Source organism: Trichechus manatus, unplaced genomic scaffold (assembly GCF_000243295.1).
Source record: "Trichechus manatus latirostris isolate Lorelei unplaced genomic scaffold, TriManLat1.0 scaffold00109, whole genome shotgun sequence".
In the NCBI taxonomy this organism is placed as follows: Eukaryota; Metazoa; Chordata; class Mammalia; order Sirenia; family Trichechidae; genus Trichechus; species Trichechus manatus.
The window spans coordinates 9,583,447-9,599,657 of record NW_004444045.1 but is presented as its reverse complement, the minus strand read 5'-3'; the positions used below and the strand labels follow the sequence as shown (position 1 = coordinate 9,599,657).

General features: G+C 43.7%; 1 protein-coding gene across 5 annotated transcripts in view; it reads right to left on the bottom strand.

Annotated features, from left to right (window-relative positions):
* The window catches only part of PLEKHA2 (pleckstrin homology domain containing A2), an 85,345-nt gene that overhangs the window by 44,950 nt on the left and 24,184 nt on the right, over positions 1-16,211 (bottom strand). For 4 of the 5 annotated variants that reach the window (XM_023737862.1, XM_023737864.1, XM_023737863.1 and 1 more), the window contains one exon: positions 13,786-13,949. The exons of the other annotated variant lie outside the window; for it this stretch is intronic. In XM_023737862.1, the coding sequence (XP_023593630.1) occupies positions 13,786-13,926 (141 nt within the window). In that variant the 5' untranslated portion in view covers positions 13,927-13,949. The remainder of the gene's footprint in view (positions 1-13,785; positions 13,950-16,211) is intronic. 5 annotated transcript variants of the gene reach the window in all.

Below are 16,211 nucleotides of genomic sequence, written 5' to 3'. Positions count from 1 at the left end.
CAATTCAAGTTAGTCTCTCATACAAAAATTTATACATACAATGTTATGTGACCCTAATTGCTCTCCCTATACTGTGACAGCACACTCCTCCTTTCCACCCGATTTTCCATGTCCATCCAATGAGCTCCTGACCCTCTCTGCCTTCTCCTTCTCATCTCACCTCTGGACAGGAGCTGCCCATTTAGTCGCACGTATCTACTTGAGCTAAGAAGCACCGTCTTCACGAGTATCACTTTATGTCCCATAGGCTAGTCCACAGGGTTTTCTTTCTTTCTTTTTTTTTTTTTTTAGGGTTTTCAATGGCTATGATGCCAGCCTTTCTTCCAAGGTACTGCTGGGTGGATTCAAACAACCAATCTTTCAGTTAGTAGCTGAGCACTTAACCATTGGTGCCACCCAGGGACTCCTCACAGGGTTTTCAATGGCTGATTTTTCAGAAGTAGATCACCAGCCGTTTCTTCTGAGGTGCCTCTGGATGGACTTGGACCTCCAACCTTTCGGTTAGCAGCTGAGCACGTTACCTGTTTGCACCACCCAGGGATTCTGCTCCCTTTCACTGTGTTGTTAGGTGCCATCGAGTTGATTTCCAACTCATAGCAACCTCATGTAACAGAGTAGAACTGCTCCATAGGGTCTCCAAGGCTGTCATCTTTATGGAAGCAGAGCACCAAATCTTTCTGCTGTGGAGCCACTGGGTGGATCTGAACCACCAACCCTTTGGTTAGCAGTCAAGTACTTAACCATGCTCCACCAGAGTGCCTTTCATAGTGGCCTTTAAATCTGTCCCTTCTTCTTCACTCCCACCCACCACCACCCTAGACATCTGCTTTGCCTTACAGACATTATGTTAATAACAATAAAATTTTGTATATAAATATACATTTGTATATAAATATATTGTCTTAGTCATCTAGTGCTGCTATAACAGAAATACCACAAGTGGATGGTTTTAACAAAGAGAAGTTTATTTACTTACAGTAAAGGAGGCTAAAAATCCAAATTCAGGTTGTCAGCTCCAGGGGAAGGCTTTCTCTCTCTGTTGGCCTTCTCATCAATGTTCCCCCAGACTAGGAGCTTCTGGGCGCAGGGACCCCAGGTCAAAAAGACGCGCTCTGCTCCCGGTACCGTTTTCTTGATGGTGTGAGGTCCCCCTGTCTCACTGCTCACTTCTGTCTTTTATATCTCAAGAGATTACCCCAGGACACAATCCAATCTTGTAAATTGAGTCCTGCCTCACTAATACAACTGCCACCCATCCTCCCTCACTAATATCATAGAGGCAGGATTTACAACACATAGGAAAATCACACAATACTGGAAATCATGGCCCAGCCAAACTGATACACACGTCAATCCATGACATATATAAATACATTTATATAATAGATACATTAAACAAATTGTTGAAAATTAAAATCTAAAGCTTTCACTAAATTTAAAACAAAAATATAACCAAAGACAAATTTTAAGAAAGCCTCGAACAGTCATCAGAGCCCTGGTGGAGCCGTGGTTAAGAGCTCAGTTGCTAACCAAAAGGTTGGCGGTTCTAATCCACCAGCTGCTCCTTGGAAACTCTATGGGACAGTTCTGCTCTATCCTATAGGGTCACTATGAGTTGAAATAGACGTTATGGCAACGGGTTTAGTTTGCTTCTATTTCTTTAGCTGCGTGGACTTTAATACCAAGTAGTACTAACTATTAATCACTATTGTCCCCTGATTTAGGAAATAATATTGGAGTTATTATCCCCTCTCCTTGAGCATAGAGAATGTGACCCTGCTGGAGCTGGGCTCACAAGGACTCACAAGGACACATCAACTGGGCCCTGAAGTGTAAAGACAATAGCTAAGATAATCTTGGAAAATATCTTTTAGGGAAACTTTCACATAAAGCCAATCAAACAGAACACAGAAGACTTTCCACTCTTTTTCTATTAGCATTTAGTGAATAGAAATTTGTTGGGCCAATGAAGACCCTCCTGACTCTTGTTACTGAAACCTGTACCAATGATTGTTAAGAAGGACAATTCAAAATGTAGGATCACAGTTTCTAGCCAATCTGAAAAGGCTAAGCTTTCAATGATTTTGCCCATTTGTAATGTTTATATATATTGATGACTCTGTCATGGTTCTTTGGACTAGGGCAGACATGGCTGTGGCAGCATGTTTGTCTGTTTTCCCACTCTTGCCTATTCTGTAATATTCTTTGGACTTGGGCAGACATGGCTGTGGCAGCATAGTTGTCCGTTTTCCCACTTTTGTCTGTTCTGTGATATTTCCTTGGACTTGGGCAGACATGGCTCTGGCAGCATGGCTGTCCACTTCCCACTTCTGCCCTTTTGTATATATGCTGAATAAAACTTTCTTTTTGCTTTACTAAACTTTATGATGTTTTTCCCCTACAACACCCCCAAATCAAAAACCAAACGCATTGCTGTCGAGTCGATTCCAACTCATAGCGACCCTATAGGACAGAGTAGAACTGCTCCATAGGGTTTCCAAGGAGTGGCTGGTGGATTCAAACTTTTGGTTAGCAGCCGTAGCTTGCCATAGCTCTCTGTAGCTCTTAACCACTTCACCAGCAGGGCCCCCTATTGTGCCCAAGTGCTCCTTAAATAGTGTTCAATGGTTTTTAATTCAGAAAAAGTATATACTGTTATAAAGACAAGAGTTATTTAAAAAATAAAATTACTAGAGAAAATACATAAAACAAAATGGCACTTATAGTAATTCATTTAACTTTGAAAAAGTCCACACATAATTTTATTTTTTAAAACTTTAATTCCTTAGCAGAATTTGCTTTTAGTGAAAGTACTAATCAGTCACTTGATATTTTCTTTTGACATTATTTTCCCCAAAGGATTCTGTATTCTTACTCTAATGCAACATGGACAAAAGCACGTCAGCAACTCTACTTAACCCCTGAAACTATGTGTCTACATGGATAGTTAATATATCAATTATACACAGTTTGTGAATTAAAAATTCTTTGCTAGGAGGGGAAGGGAAGCTAGATTCATGGAAATAGGACAAAGAGAATGGAAATAATGAGAATACTGACACATTGTAAAAATTGTAACCAATGTCACGGAGCAATCTGTATAAAAATGTTAAATGGGAACCTAATTCGCTGTGTAAACTTTCATCTAAAACACAATAAAATATTATTTAAAAAAAAGAAAAAGAAAACCCAAGATGGCGGAGTAGTCAGATGCTTCCAGTGGTCCCTCTCACAACAAAAACACAAAAAAACAAGTGAATGGATTATATATGACAATCTAGGAGCCCTGAACATCAAAGGCAAAGTTGAGGAAACAGACTGAGTGGCAGGGGGAGGGAGAGATGGTTCGGAAGCAGTGAGGAGTTGCCAGACCTGACCCGGCGGTAGCTGGAGCCCTTCAGGCCAGATCAGCAGTGAGGCAAGCAGTGGCACTCGGGAGGCGTTTTCCACATCGGGAGAGACCCAGTGGCAGAGAGTCTACTCGGCCATCCAGAACCAGTGAGAAGCAGTGCTCGATCCATGAAAGATAAGTACTTGCATCTGGCCTACTGTGCAGATAAAAAAACACCCCCCTTTGGGAAACACCTCTCTCCCATTTACCTCCCCACTCCCTGCTCTGCGCCAGGTCCAGGACAGCTTCAGTGACTGCCGAGTCCCCTGCGCCAGAAATAGGACCCGTCATGCCCTGAGCCATTCTCCCAGCCTTGGAGAGGGAACAAATTAACAAATAGGGGAAAAAATAATCTATTGGCTCACCTCAGGGAGGCACAGCTCCTTTGCCTAGGCACAGGCATAAGGGGTCCACAGACTGTGCCTTTCACCCCTGCATAGACTTGTGTGGGCCCATTTCAACAGTGTAGGCCCTCATTACTACAGTACCACAGGATATATACCTGAAGTCTAACTTCAACTGTTTAAGTGGCAAGTTCATGACATGTGACACTGCTCTACCCATTAAGGAGGGTCTTCATCTACCCACATCAGGGGCCTAAGGACTGGTGGCTCAGCCCATGCCACCTAGCCACCTGTGACAGGGGTCCAAGAACAAGTGGACAACAGCACGGGGTGCTCATAGTCCGGCTGCAAAACCCACCCACCTAGGCACTCTAGGAAACAGGGAGATGCTTTCCTCCCAGATACTCGGGCAGCCGTCAGCCCCCTGCCTTGCTCAGCATGTGACCCCCTACTGCAGCCAGATACCTGTGCCTACACCAATCACCCATGCCAGTCTAGGACTGTAGGTTAGAGCCTGCACCACACACTTGGTGACTGGCTACCTGGACACCTGAGCTGAATCCATACAAGAAAAGTAAATGGAATCCTGTGCTCACATACCTAGTAACAGATCTAACCACCTGGTAACAGGACGTTAGAGCTTCAAAGTACCAATAATCAAACTAGCTCACACAAGCAGCCTATTTGGGCATATCAAAACAAAACAAAACAAGAAACTAGGACAGAGTAAGCAAACATAAAATAAATAAACATAATAACTTATTGATGGCTCAGAGACAACAGTCAATATCAAATCACATAAAGAGGCAGACTATGATGGCTTCAGCAAGCTTTCAAAATAGAGAATCAAGAAATTTTCCAGAGGAAGAGAATTTCTTGGAATTACCAGAGGTGGAATACAAAAGATTAATATAGAGAACTCTTTAAGATATCAGGAAGGAGATGAGGCAAAACGCAGACCAAGCTAAGGAACACGTGGACAAAGCAATAGAGGATCTTAAGAAGGTTATTCAAGAGCATAATGACAAATTTAATAGGCTGCAAGAATCCACACAGAGACAGCAGACAGAAATCCAGAAGATGAACAATGAAATTTCAGAATTAGACAACTCAATAGAAAGTCAGAGGAGCAGAATTGAGGCAAAAGAAGTCAGAATTAGTGAGATTGAAGATAAAGCACTTGACACCAACTTATTTGAGGAAAAATCAGATAAAAGAATTTTAAAAAATGAAGAAACTTTAAGAATTATGTGGGACTCTATCAAGAGGAATAACCTACGAGTGACTGGAGTACCAGAACAGGGGGGATAACAGAAAATACAGAAAGAATTGTTGGAGATTTGTTGGCAGAAAACTTCCCTTATATCGTGAAAGATGAGAAGCTATCTGTCTAAGATGCTCATCGAACCCCACATAAAGCAGATCCCAAAAGAAAGTCACCAAGACATATTATGATCAAACTTGCCAAAACCAAAGATAAAGAGAGAATTTTAAGGGTGGCTAGGGATAAACGAAAGTCATCTACAAAGGAGAGTCAATAAGAATAAGCTCGGACTACTCAGCAAAAACCATGCAGGCAAGAAGGCAATGGGATGACATACATAAAGCCTTGAAGGAAAAAAATCACCAGCAAACAATTATATACCAGCAAAACTGTCTCTCAAATATGATGGCAAAATTAAGGCACGTCCAGATAAACAGAAGTTTAGGGAATTTGCAAAAACCAAACTAAAATTACAAGAAATACTAAGGGGAGTCCTCTGGTTAGAAAATCAATAACATCAGATAACAACCCAAGACTAGAACACAGGACAGAGCAACCAAGTATCAACCCAGATAGGGAAGTCACAAAAATAAATCAAAGCTAAAACACTGAAAATAGGGAAATACAGATGTCAATATGTAAAAGATAACAACATTAAAACAAAAAAGACAGACTAAAAAATATAGACATAGATTTTTCATCTGGAGAGGAAGTCAAGGCAATATAAAGAAATAAAAGACTGGTTTAAACTCAGAAAAATAGGGGTAAATATTAAGGTAACCACAAAGGAAACTAACAATCCTACATATCAAGATAAAAAAAATATAAAGACTCAGCAAATACAAAATCAATGACAATGAAAAAAATATAAAGAAAACGCTAGGGAGCACAGTTCTACTCTGATACATGAGGCCACCATGAGTGGAAGTCGACTCAACTGCAACTGGTTCCCAGCACCAGGAAGGAAGATGTGGTCTGCCCAGCCAAGAAAAGTCCTGCCATGCTGTGGGCTCTCACCAGGCAGCTGCCAGCTCTGCCTCCCTCACCCTTCATGGAAGCTGATGGTCTTGTCTGACTTGTAATCCCTCATAGAATTGAATCAATACGTTGATGGAGACACTCCATGAGCCAATCAGTGATGACTATGGACCACCCTGATGTCCTAAGCCCCTCAAACATGTTACCACTCAATCTCCCGTGGCTGAACATTGGATCCCTTGCCCTCTTCAGCCCTTGTGATGGCTCCCCCTGGAAATTCATTGCTGTGAGGACTTTCTCCTACTCCCCACCCCCACATGCAAAAATCTGCAAAATGCTGACCCCAATAAATAGCTTGTTTTACAACACTGTCAAAACAAAACAAAAAACTCTCTGCCTAAACAACTGCTGAATATCATTAATTCTTGTATATGCAGAAAATAATTACACAAGAAACTGGTAATATGGGTTGCCTCTGAGGATGTGAACTGGATAGAAGTTGGATGGGAGACACTTGCCACACTATATATGCTTTTATACATTTTTAATTTTGTACCACGTACATGTATTGCCTATTTTAAAAAAAAGTTATCTTATTGGCTTTTAGCATTTTGACACGTTAAAACAGATGCTGCAAAAATTTAAATATTGGAAATTTTAGCCAGATTTTGCTAAGAGAAGTTTCTAAAACAGAAAATATAAATTAACATCAGCTTTCACCTAACCTTTAAGGCAACAGTATTGTCCATTATACATTATATGTTAGTATAATTTCCTACCATGCTTCTGTCTTCTTTCTACTAAAATATAGTCAAAAATCCATCTTGTTGTCAAAACTGCTAAGATTCTTTGTCCCTATCAAGGAAAGAATTGCTTTCAGCCATTGGAGCTCCTGAGTTACCAGGAGAGATGCATTCAATCCTTTCAGATATTATGATGATCCATAATTCACATTATGACCTTTGGAGAGTATCATGGATTGCACTGTGTCTCCCTAAAATATGTGTCAACTTGGCTAGGTCACGATTCCCAGTATTGTATGATTGTCCACCATCTTGTCATCTGATGTGATTTTCCCATGTGTTGTAAATCCTATCACTATGATGTTAATGAGATGGATTAGCAGCAGTTATGTTGATGAGATCTACAAATTAGATTGTGTCTTAAGCCAATCACTTTTGACATATAAAAGAGAGAAGGGAGCAGAGAGACAGGCGGACCTCATACCACCAAGAAAGCAGCGCTGGGAGCAGAGCACGTCCTTTGGACCCGGGGTTCCTTCGAGGAGAAGCTCTTCAACCAGGGGAAGATTGATGACAAGGACCTTCCTCCAGAGCCAACAGAGAGAGAGGGCCTTCCCCTGGAGCTGACACCCTGAATTTGGACTTCCAGCCTACTAGACTGTGAGGGAATAAACTTCTGTTTGTTAAAGCCATCCACCTGTGGTGTTTCTGTTATAGTAGCGCTAGATGACTAAGACAGAGAGTAAGAGCATCTAAGTATTTTTTTGAAAAACAAAGAAAATAAATTTGACAAGAACAATAATCTAGTGCAATATTGTTTTTATGCTTCTGTTCATACTTTGTTCAGGGCCATATAATTTTGTCTTGCAATTGCTTAGCCAAGTGGGCATTCAAAAGGTGGAGTGTTAAGTGTTGCTGTGCAACTAAAATGTAGTATGTTACTCTGTAGGTCACTGTAATAAAGTAGAGCTGCCCTAATTAAGGAATTTCATCTCTAATATCATATGGGGGCCAACATTAAATTAAAATACAAGTGCTAGTGCCATACATCATAGCAATATTTTAAGGAAAATCCAGTCAATGTTTGTTTCTATTTAAGAACTATTTGCTTAATACTGGCATCAAATTGATTTTTAAATGCATTAGCGAAATCAGTGGCCATAATCAATAATATTGAAACTTTCTATTTATAGGGGCCCTTTTTAGCTAATGGGTTTCATACTACTTTCATTTAGTGTCACCACTGCCTGTGTTCAAGAAGCTTGATTCCCCACTTTTTACCACATCGACTCCAAACTCTGTCCTTCATGACTTTCAAGGCTGTACCTGACCCATACTGCATTCTGATCCCTAACAGCACCCACTGTATGCCCTGGTGGCAGACGCTGTTACTGCCCTTCCCGAGCCCCTCAAATAATCTTTCTGCCACTCTGGTGTGCTTTCAATGGCCGGTATCTGCAGCTTTTCTTCAGAGGGTAGTCTTCAGGCAATTGGAGCTGTTTTGCTCATCACATCAGTAGAGCTGGAACCAGTGACTGTTCAGTGAGGGAATATGAACGCCAGCTTCCTTTGGACACGTCTGAGGTATAACTTACTCCAGAGTTCCCCCGAGGAACCTACCCTTTGCAGGACTTCTGCCGAAGCTCACACCCTTGCTTCGCTCCCTTCCCTCAATAAAGCACTTGCCTGACAAATCCTTGTCAGAGTCTGAATCCTTATCTCAGGGTCCTCTTCTGAGGAACTCAACCTTAAACATCCCTCTAACCAGGTCAGCTTCCCTTCTCTCCTTGATCCTGCCTCTGTCCCCATAATCACTATTGTTTTTGTCATTAGAATGCCTTCCTCTTCCCCTTTTATCTCTGCTTATGACAGGGTGAGCATACAATCAAATGAAATATTGTAAGTTAAAACACTTCAAGGCCCACAAAGTGCTCTACAAATGTGAATACTCTGTAGTAACAATTACTTCATCTCACCTATCTTCAAGATCTGGATTGAATGCCACATCCTCCATGAAAGGGTGCCCCACAACTCTCCCGACCACATTTTATTTGATCATCTATCTCCCCATCTACAGGGTAAGCTCCATGAAGGCAGACTTTATCTTGTTCACTGCAGTAGCCTCAGCATCTAGACTGGTGTCTGGCACATAGGACATGTCCAGTAAATGTGTGTTAAATAACAGTGTTAAACTCCAGGATCTGTCTCTCTTCTTAGCCCTTCAGGAACTGAAGAGCTAAAAGTAATGACAAGGATCACTTCTTGTTGCTGCTGTGTGCCGTCAAGTCGATTCCGACTCATAGCAACCCCATGCAATAGAGTAGAACTGCCCTACAGGGTTTCCTAGGCTGTAATCTTTACAGGAGCAGATCACCAGGTCTTTTCACCCAAGAAGCAGCAGATGGTGGGCTCAAACTGCCAACCTTTCGGTTAGCAGTTGAGTGCATAACCATTGTGCCACCAGGGCTCCTTAAGGATCACCTAGAGTGCCCGTAACCCAGAGAGATTAAAGGATTTGTCCAAGATACAACAATTTAGTGGCACAGCAAGGATTGCAACCTTGACCTCTTGTCTCCCAAGGCTGAGAACTTTCCATATGAGACTCCGTCTCCATCTTTCCCTCATGGGCCATGGCAAGAGAAAACTCTAACTCTTTCTCCTTCCATAAATATGTTGGCATCTGGGCCACTCAATGATAAGCTACATTGTTAGGAAGATGGACAGGGATTAGCAGCACTATAATTTTATGCATGTTGTTTTCATCTCCCCAACCAAGCCAGTGGCAAAGACTTGATTGAATTCCCTTTCCACTTCCTCTACAGGACCGTGTACAGGGCTGAGCACAACCATCAGTAGCTGGAAAGAAGCAGACAAAGGTAAAGAGTGCAGGCTCCAGTGTCACACAGGCCTTGCTCCAGCTCGGCACCTACCACCTACACGACCTGGAACAAAGTCCCTGAACTTCTCTGCACCTTAGCTTCTTAACCTATACTATGAGAGCAATAACAGTCCCTATGTCCCAGAGTTACTGAGGGGATTTAATGAGCTAATACATGTAAAGCATTCTGAACAGTGGCTGGTATATGGTAACCACTGAATAAACATAAGCTGCAATTAGTAGTAACACAGTCATGCGTCACTTAACATCCATGATACATTCAGTCAAATAGTATGTAATGTGATTTGGATGTTGTGCAAACACCTTTTTACTTTCTTATGGCAACTTGGAGACAGTGGATGTGTTCCTTACCAAAGGACAGGGAGGGGCTGGAGTTCTGCTTGCCGCTGTCCAGGCCCAGGTCAGTGGCTGCATCCAGGAGGAGCAAGGATGAGTTCTGAGCTAGTGGAGCCCAGGGACTGGGCCTTAGGTGAGGTCCTCTGAGGCCCAGACAGCCCTTCAGGACCAGTTCACTGAGGATAAGGTCTATGAGCATTAGGCAAGCCCTATGAGGACTCTTTCACTACCTATAATAATAGCCGGAGCACCAGAGTCAGACTGCCTGGGTTTGAACCCTGGCTCTGCCACTTTTTTGTTATGTAACTGTGGCCAAGTTTCCTCTTCTCTCTGCCTCACCTTCCTTACCTTCAGAATGAGGACAATAAACCCAAAACCAGACCCGATGCCGTCAAGTCAATTCCAACTCATAGTGACTGTACAGGACACAGTAGAAGTGCCCCATACAGTTTCCAAGGGGCAGCTGGTGGATTCAAACTGCCGACCATTTTGGTTAGCAGCTGAGCTCTTAACCACTGTGCCACCAGGGCTCCATGAGGATAGTAATACCTACCAATTAGATTGTTGTCAGAATGAAATGAAAACCAAATAAAGTCTTTAGAACAGTGCTTCTATTATTGCAATAAATGTTAGCTAATACCATTTTACATCTTACCAAAGTATCCATTCTCAAGTCTAGAGAGGTGGCTTGGTCATTGTGTTTAACAAGAAGAGCTAATCCCATAAATGAAGAAGAAAAATGTTCTGAACTACTGCTACATCACATCAAGAATCTCCCTTTTTAAGATCAGACTTAATGGTCTGACTGAGACTGGAGGGACCCCGGAAGACATGGCCCCCAGACTCTGTTAGCCCAGAAGAGAAACCATTCCCGAAGCCAACTCTTCAGACAAATGTTAGACTGGACTATGGCACATAAAATGATACTCATGAAGAAAGTGCTTCTTAGCTCAAGTAGGCACATAAGACTACATGGGCAGCTCCTGTCCGGAGGTGAGATGAGAAGGCAAAAAGGGACAGGAGCTGGTTGAATGGACATGGGAAGTCTGGGGTGGAAAGGAGGAGTGTGCTATCACAGTATAGGGAGAGCAGGTAGGGTCACACAGCAATGTGTGTATAAATTTTGGTATAAGAAACTGACTTGAACTGTAAACTTTCATTTAAAGCACAATAAAAAAAAGATCTCCCTTTTTAGGTATATGCCAAGCAAGCTAAAATCTACTGCTTCCTAGGAAAATGTACAGAATCTCCAGCAGGAGCCACAAGATGTATTTGGTAATTCAAACTCAAAGAAGGCTTTAGCACATACAGCATCCTGAGAGCTCAGTTGGCAAAGAAGAAGAAGCCTTCCCTGGGCAGGGTGGATCTCAGAGAGCCCAGTAAGGCAGCCCAAGGCACAGCAACCAAGATTGAGTGCCAGTTCTAGAACCAAGTGGCAGCCAAGTCAGAGGGCAGGACAGAACAAGGGAAATCCTAACAGTTGTCAACATTCAAGATCCAGCAGACAGTGTCACTGTGGTCCTAGGTGATCTGTCACTGAGAGCAAGACACTCAGCCTGTGGTCAGGGTCTGAAGGCGGGTCCAACTCTCAGGGGAGGCAGCTGACAACAACTAGGCAGGCTTCCCCAAGTGAGTGAATTCGGATTAGGAAAAGTCCTAGTAGGGAAGCATGGAGCTAAGCAGGTTTATCAAGACAAAAATACATTCGAATTAACTGAGAATTAACTGAGCTAACGTGGAAGGTGAGTAGGAAAAGGTACACAAAGAGGGAGAAGGGGAAACGGAATGATAAGACCCAGATACTATAATTCACTCAGGGCTTACCCCTGAAATGCCAGAAGCCAAGTTTACTGGGAAGAAGATTTAATTTCAAGTTCCTCCAATAATGGAGAAGAGACACCTTAAACGTTACTTCTTTTCACAATGGAAATTCCCTCATGAACTTAGGTGAAACCTATTAGTCGACCCCACTGTGGGCAGCTGAAGACCATAAAGGTGGGGAAAACAACACAGCAGGGCCTGAAGGCAAACCCAAGACCAAAACATTAGAAGTAGTCCCTGAGTTACCAGAACTACTCCATCATAAGTCAGTTCTGACATAAGACGAATATCTCTTTTTTTTTTAAGTTTTCATAGCCTGCTATATGGCAGTGTTTTGAACAGTAAATCATAACACTGAACATCTGCAAGTGAATATCTGAGAATGAAAACATCAGCAAATTATGTGCTGCAACACTGTATGTAGTACATATTACTAACCATAAAAATGTACAAAAACAAAACAACAACAGGCGGTCGTAAGCGCGGTTCATGGCAAGTCAAATACGACCTAAGTCGGGGACTATCTGTATAAGGAGCAAGAGCTCCAGGCTAAGTCAAGGGTGGAACAGTGTCCACAGGAAAGATTCATTCTGAAAACTCAGCATTTCAATGAAAAGTAACCAACAGAAGGTTTATCAGTGATGTGAGGTGAAACGTGGGGTAGGAAAACCTGGTGCACCGTTCTATTTAGGATTAAGTCTTTCCTGGAGAAGGCGATTCGCAGCAACTGACTTTCTGAGTCTGTTTTTTGTATCAGCAGCTTTTTCTCTCAGCCATCAAATCAAGAAGACAAATACCAAACGCCTCTGGAGAATGAGTCTCCAAATTAAGACCTAGAGACTCACACAACTCTTTTTCCACAGTCAGATCTTAAAGCACAAATCCATTCCCCAACCCTCAGACTTTCCTCTCCTCCAAGCCTCTGAACCAGAGCCAGATCCCAGTCCCTACTACCTCCCCTCCTCGGCAAGGCTGTGACCCATGATCTTGCTGTTCAGGGGCCACGTGAGTCTTTGGGGGTCTCATCCCACCAAATTGCTCCAGGGAAGTGGGAAGAAAACACCAACAGTATTCACAGTGCCAGAAAAAAGGACCTGAGATTCCATATCAGGGGTATTATCGTTATTCGTTGCCACCAAGTCGATTCCGACTCATAGCGACCCCATGTGTGCAGAACAGAACTGCTCTATAGGGTTTTCTTGGCTATAATCTGAACAGAAGCAGATTGCCAGGTCTTTTCTTCCACGGTACTGCTGGGTAGGTTTGAACCAGCAACCTTTAGGTTAGCAGCCGAGCACAAATGGTTTGCACCAACTAGGGATCTTAAATCATCTGTAGAGCAACTTTTCCCAGACTAGTGATGACTCCAGGGACCCCTAGGCATAGCAATAAAACCTACGTGGCCCCCCTCCTTTGTATCTGACCTCCACAAAATGCTAAGAAGTCACCTAAGTCAATGCCAATGTCTGAGACTCAGTTTTCTCATCTGCGGCAAAACTGGGCAACCTCCAAGGTCACCTCCAACCCAGGATTCTATGACTCTCTGTTTCTGGAAACCAAAGAAGTCCAACAGTTGTCCATCTCAGGGAACCAGGTCACATTCTCTGCTAGGGAGGTGCCCCAGACTGGAAGAGCAGGAGTGGCTTCCAGGCCACGGCCCTACAAGGGAGGTGAGAGGAAGCAAGCCATGCCTTGGAGCCTGGACCCAGCCTGTCCGGCCTCTGCCCAACTTTTGCAAGTGCTGAATTCCTGAGTGTGTGAAAAGACACCAGATCCCAGGTCAGTAGAGATGAGCTTCTTTCTCCCCAGTTAAGGTCTGGGATGGCTTTCTTTGTGTCTGTGGGTGTGTGTGGTGTGTGTCTGTGTGTTGTGGAGCTTTTCCCTCCTTACTGACCAGAAGGTACATGCAGTTCATGGGAGATGAAGCCCTTGAAGCTAATCCTGTGTGCATTCCTCCCAGGCAGTGATGGGCAGCCAGCTGCCCTGCACCTTCCCACTGAGCCTCTCACCTGGGGGTTGTCCATGTACCAGAGAAGGCAGTTGGCCTGGGTGTCCAGAATAAAGTACCTTCGCAGAAACTTGCCGCTGTTCTCATTCTCCTCGATGTCCAGAAACCCACAGATTCGGTTCTGCCGATCCACATAAGGCATTCCTGGGCTCTGCTCACATCACCCTGCATGGCAGGAGAGAAGTGCTGGTGAGGAGGAGGGTGAAGCAATCCCCAGAGGAACTTCTCTGGCTTGACTTGCCTCTGCGGGAAGCAGGGCTGAGTCTCACTCTCATCAACTTCCTTTCCCAAGCACAAATACTCTGCCCCAACCATACCCTCAAAACCTCTCCAACTCCGTAATAGTCATCAAAATCCATGAACACACAGTCAACTAACTTTACTGAGGCTATGCTATATGCCAAGCATGATGTTAGGCACTTTACATACATAGAAGACAAAAGCCTAGACTTTGAATCAGGGTCCTAGGTTCAAGTTCTGGCCACTTACTAATTCTGACCACAAAGTATTTAACCTTTCTGCACCTCGGTTTCTGCATCTGTAAAATGGGGATGATAATAGGACCAACACCTCATAAGATTCTGGGGAGAATTAAGTGCTTGGTACACATTCAGCCCTTCATAAACAGTCACCATTACTAAGACTCCTCACAAAAACTTCGTGAATGGGTGATAACCCAATCTTACAGATGAACAAATCATCTCAGAGAGGATTTAAGCTCCAATTCAAATACTTAGATGAAACTCTGCCCGGAATTTAGTCAGAAAGGGCAGCCCCTGTGACCCCATGAAGGTGCCAAAGGATTAAATCCGAGGGATTCCTGGAGCCTTGAGGCAGGACTACATCCCTCAGCCCTAGTGCCACTTACTTCACTTTGCTGTTACCCAGAAGGCACTTGTAATTGGAAGGATGAGGGATCAGAAGAAAGCCCCAGCTCCTGAACAACTTTCACCGACTCAGAGCAGGCTCTCTGGCAATATGAGAAGAGCAGCACCTTCAAGCCAGCCTCCCTTCTCCTCATGATTCCCTGAGGTCTCTCCAAGGAGCCAAAGGAAAGGACAGAAGCGCTGTTCTCCTCCCCAAGGAGGATGAACACCTTTCAACAAGCAGATATACCCAACTTGATTATCTAATTATTTAGAATTAATTAACTGCTTATTAATTAGAAAACACCACATGACATTCAGACTTTCAAGGGCAGATACCACCTACCACTGGACTCTGCTTGTCTCCAACAAAGCACAATTCATAGTGGCCCAAGCTCACCATGATCCTTATTCTACAGCCAAGCAAAACTGTGAGATGGCTGGCTTAAGGCCATTCCCCACATCACAACACAAGGTCAACAAGTAAGCTACCGAGATACCATACCTCTAGTCTGCCAGGGCCAGAGAGGGACAAGTCCCATAAAGCAGTGAGACACATTCCCATGAGATCAGGCTAATTCTAAGGGTTTTATTGATGATGTAGTCTGTTGTCTCCCACCTCCACAGGGTACCCTCCAGTGTTGAGAGGCTACTCCGAGAAAAAAGAGCCCCCAACACAAGACTATCAATGAATCCCTTGATTCTAGGTAAGGCCAGGCCAGAATCCCAACTGGGGCAGACAACTCAGTAAGGAGAAAGACGGGTCAGGACATCCCATGGCTACTGAGTAATGATAGGGGACAAAAGAATAAAGTCAGCAGAGAAACAGGAGAAAGATGAAACAGCATAGCTAAAAGGGAAGTAAAAGGAGCAAAAACAAAAAAGGAGGTGAGAAAAGGATAAAAAGTGGAAAGAGGAGATTTGAAAAAGATGGCCGCGGAAAAGGAAGTAGCAGTACAGCGGAAGTGGGGGACAATGGCGTGGATGGGGGATGGGGGACGGAGAGGGGCAGAACACCCTGCACAAAGCAGCAACATGTATCTTAGAGGTACCAGGACACTTGCGGCCAGATGCCCTGTTTCTCAGTGCCTTCCCAAACTAAGCTTCCTGTCCCAGCTCCAGTTTCACAAACGAGCAACTCTGAGTTCCAAAAGGGAAAGAGATGAGCACAAGCCAAGAGCTAGGAACAAACGCCACAGGAGGAACTTAAGTCTCTTCCCTGAACTGAAGCTAGGAGTCTTCCAGCAAACATAAGAGATGGGAGGAGACGAGCCTGGCATTGGTTGGTGAGGGTTCATATCCTAAAGAACTGATGGCTTCCTCCCCACAGGGGATCAGGAAAGGCAGGAGTTCCATGCAGAAAGGCTGGGTCAGCCTAACAGTAAAGGTACACAGCTGTCTGATCAGGGTGAAGGAGATTACCTGCCCACTAAGAAAACCAGGAGAATTCCCTTGATGCCAGCCCAGATACAGAGACAGGATTTCCAAGGGTTGCACGACTATTGCTACTCCTCCAGCAGCTCCCAGAGAAAGCATATAAATCGTCATGCGATAACAAAGC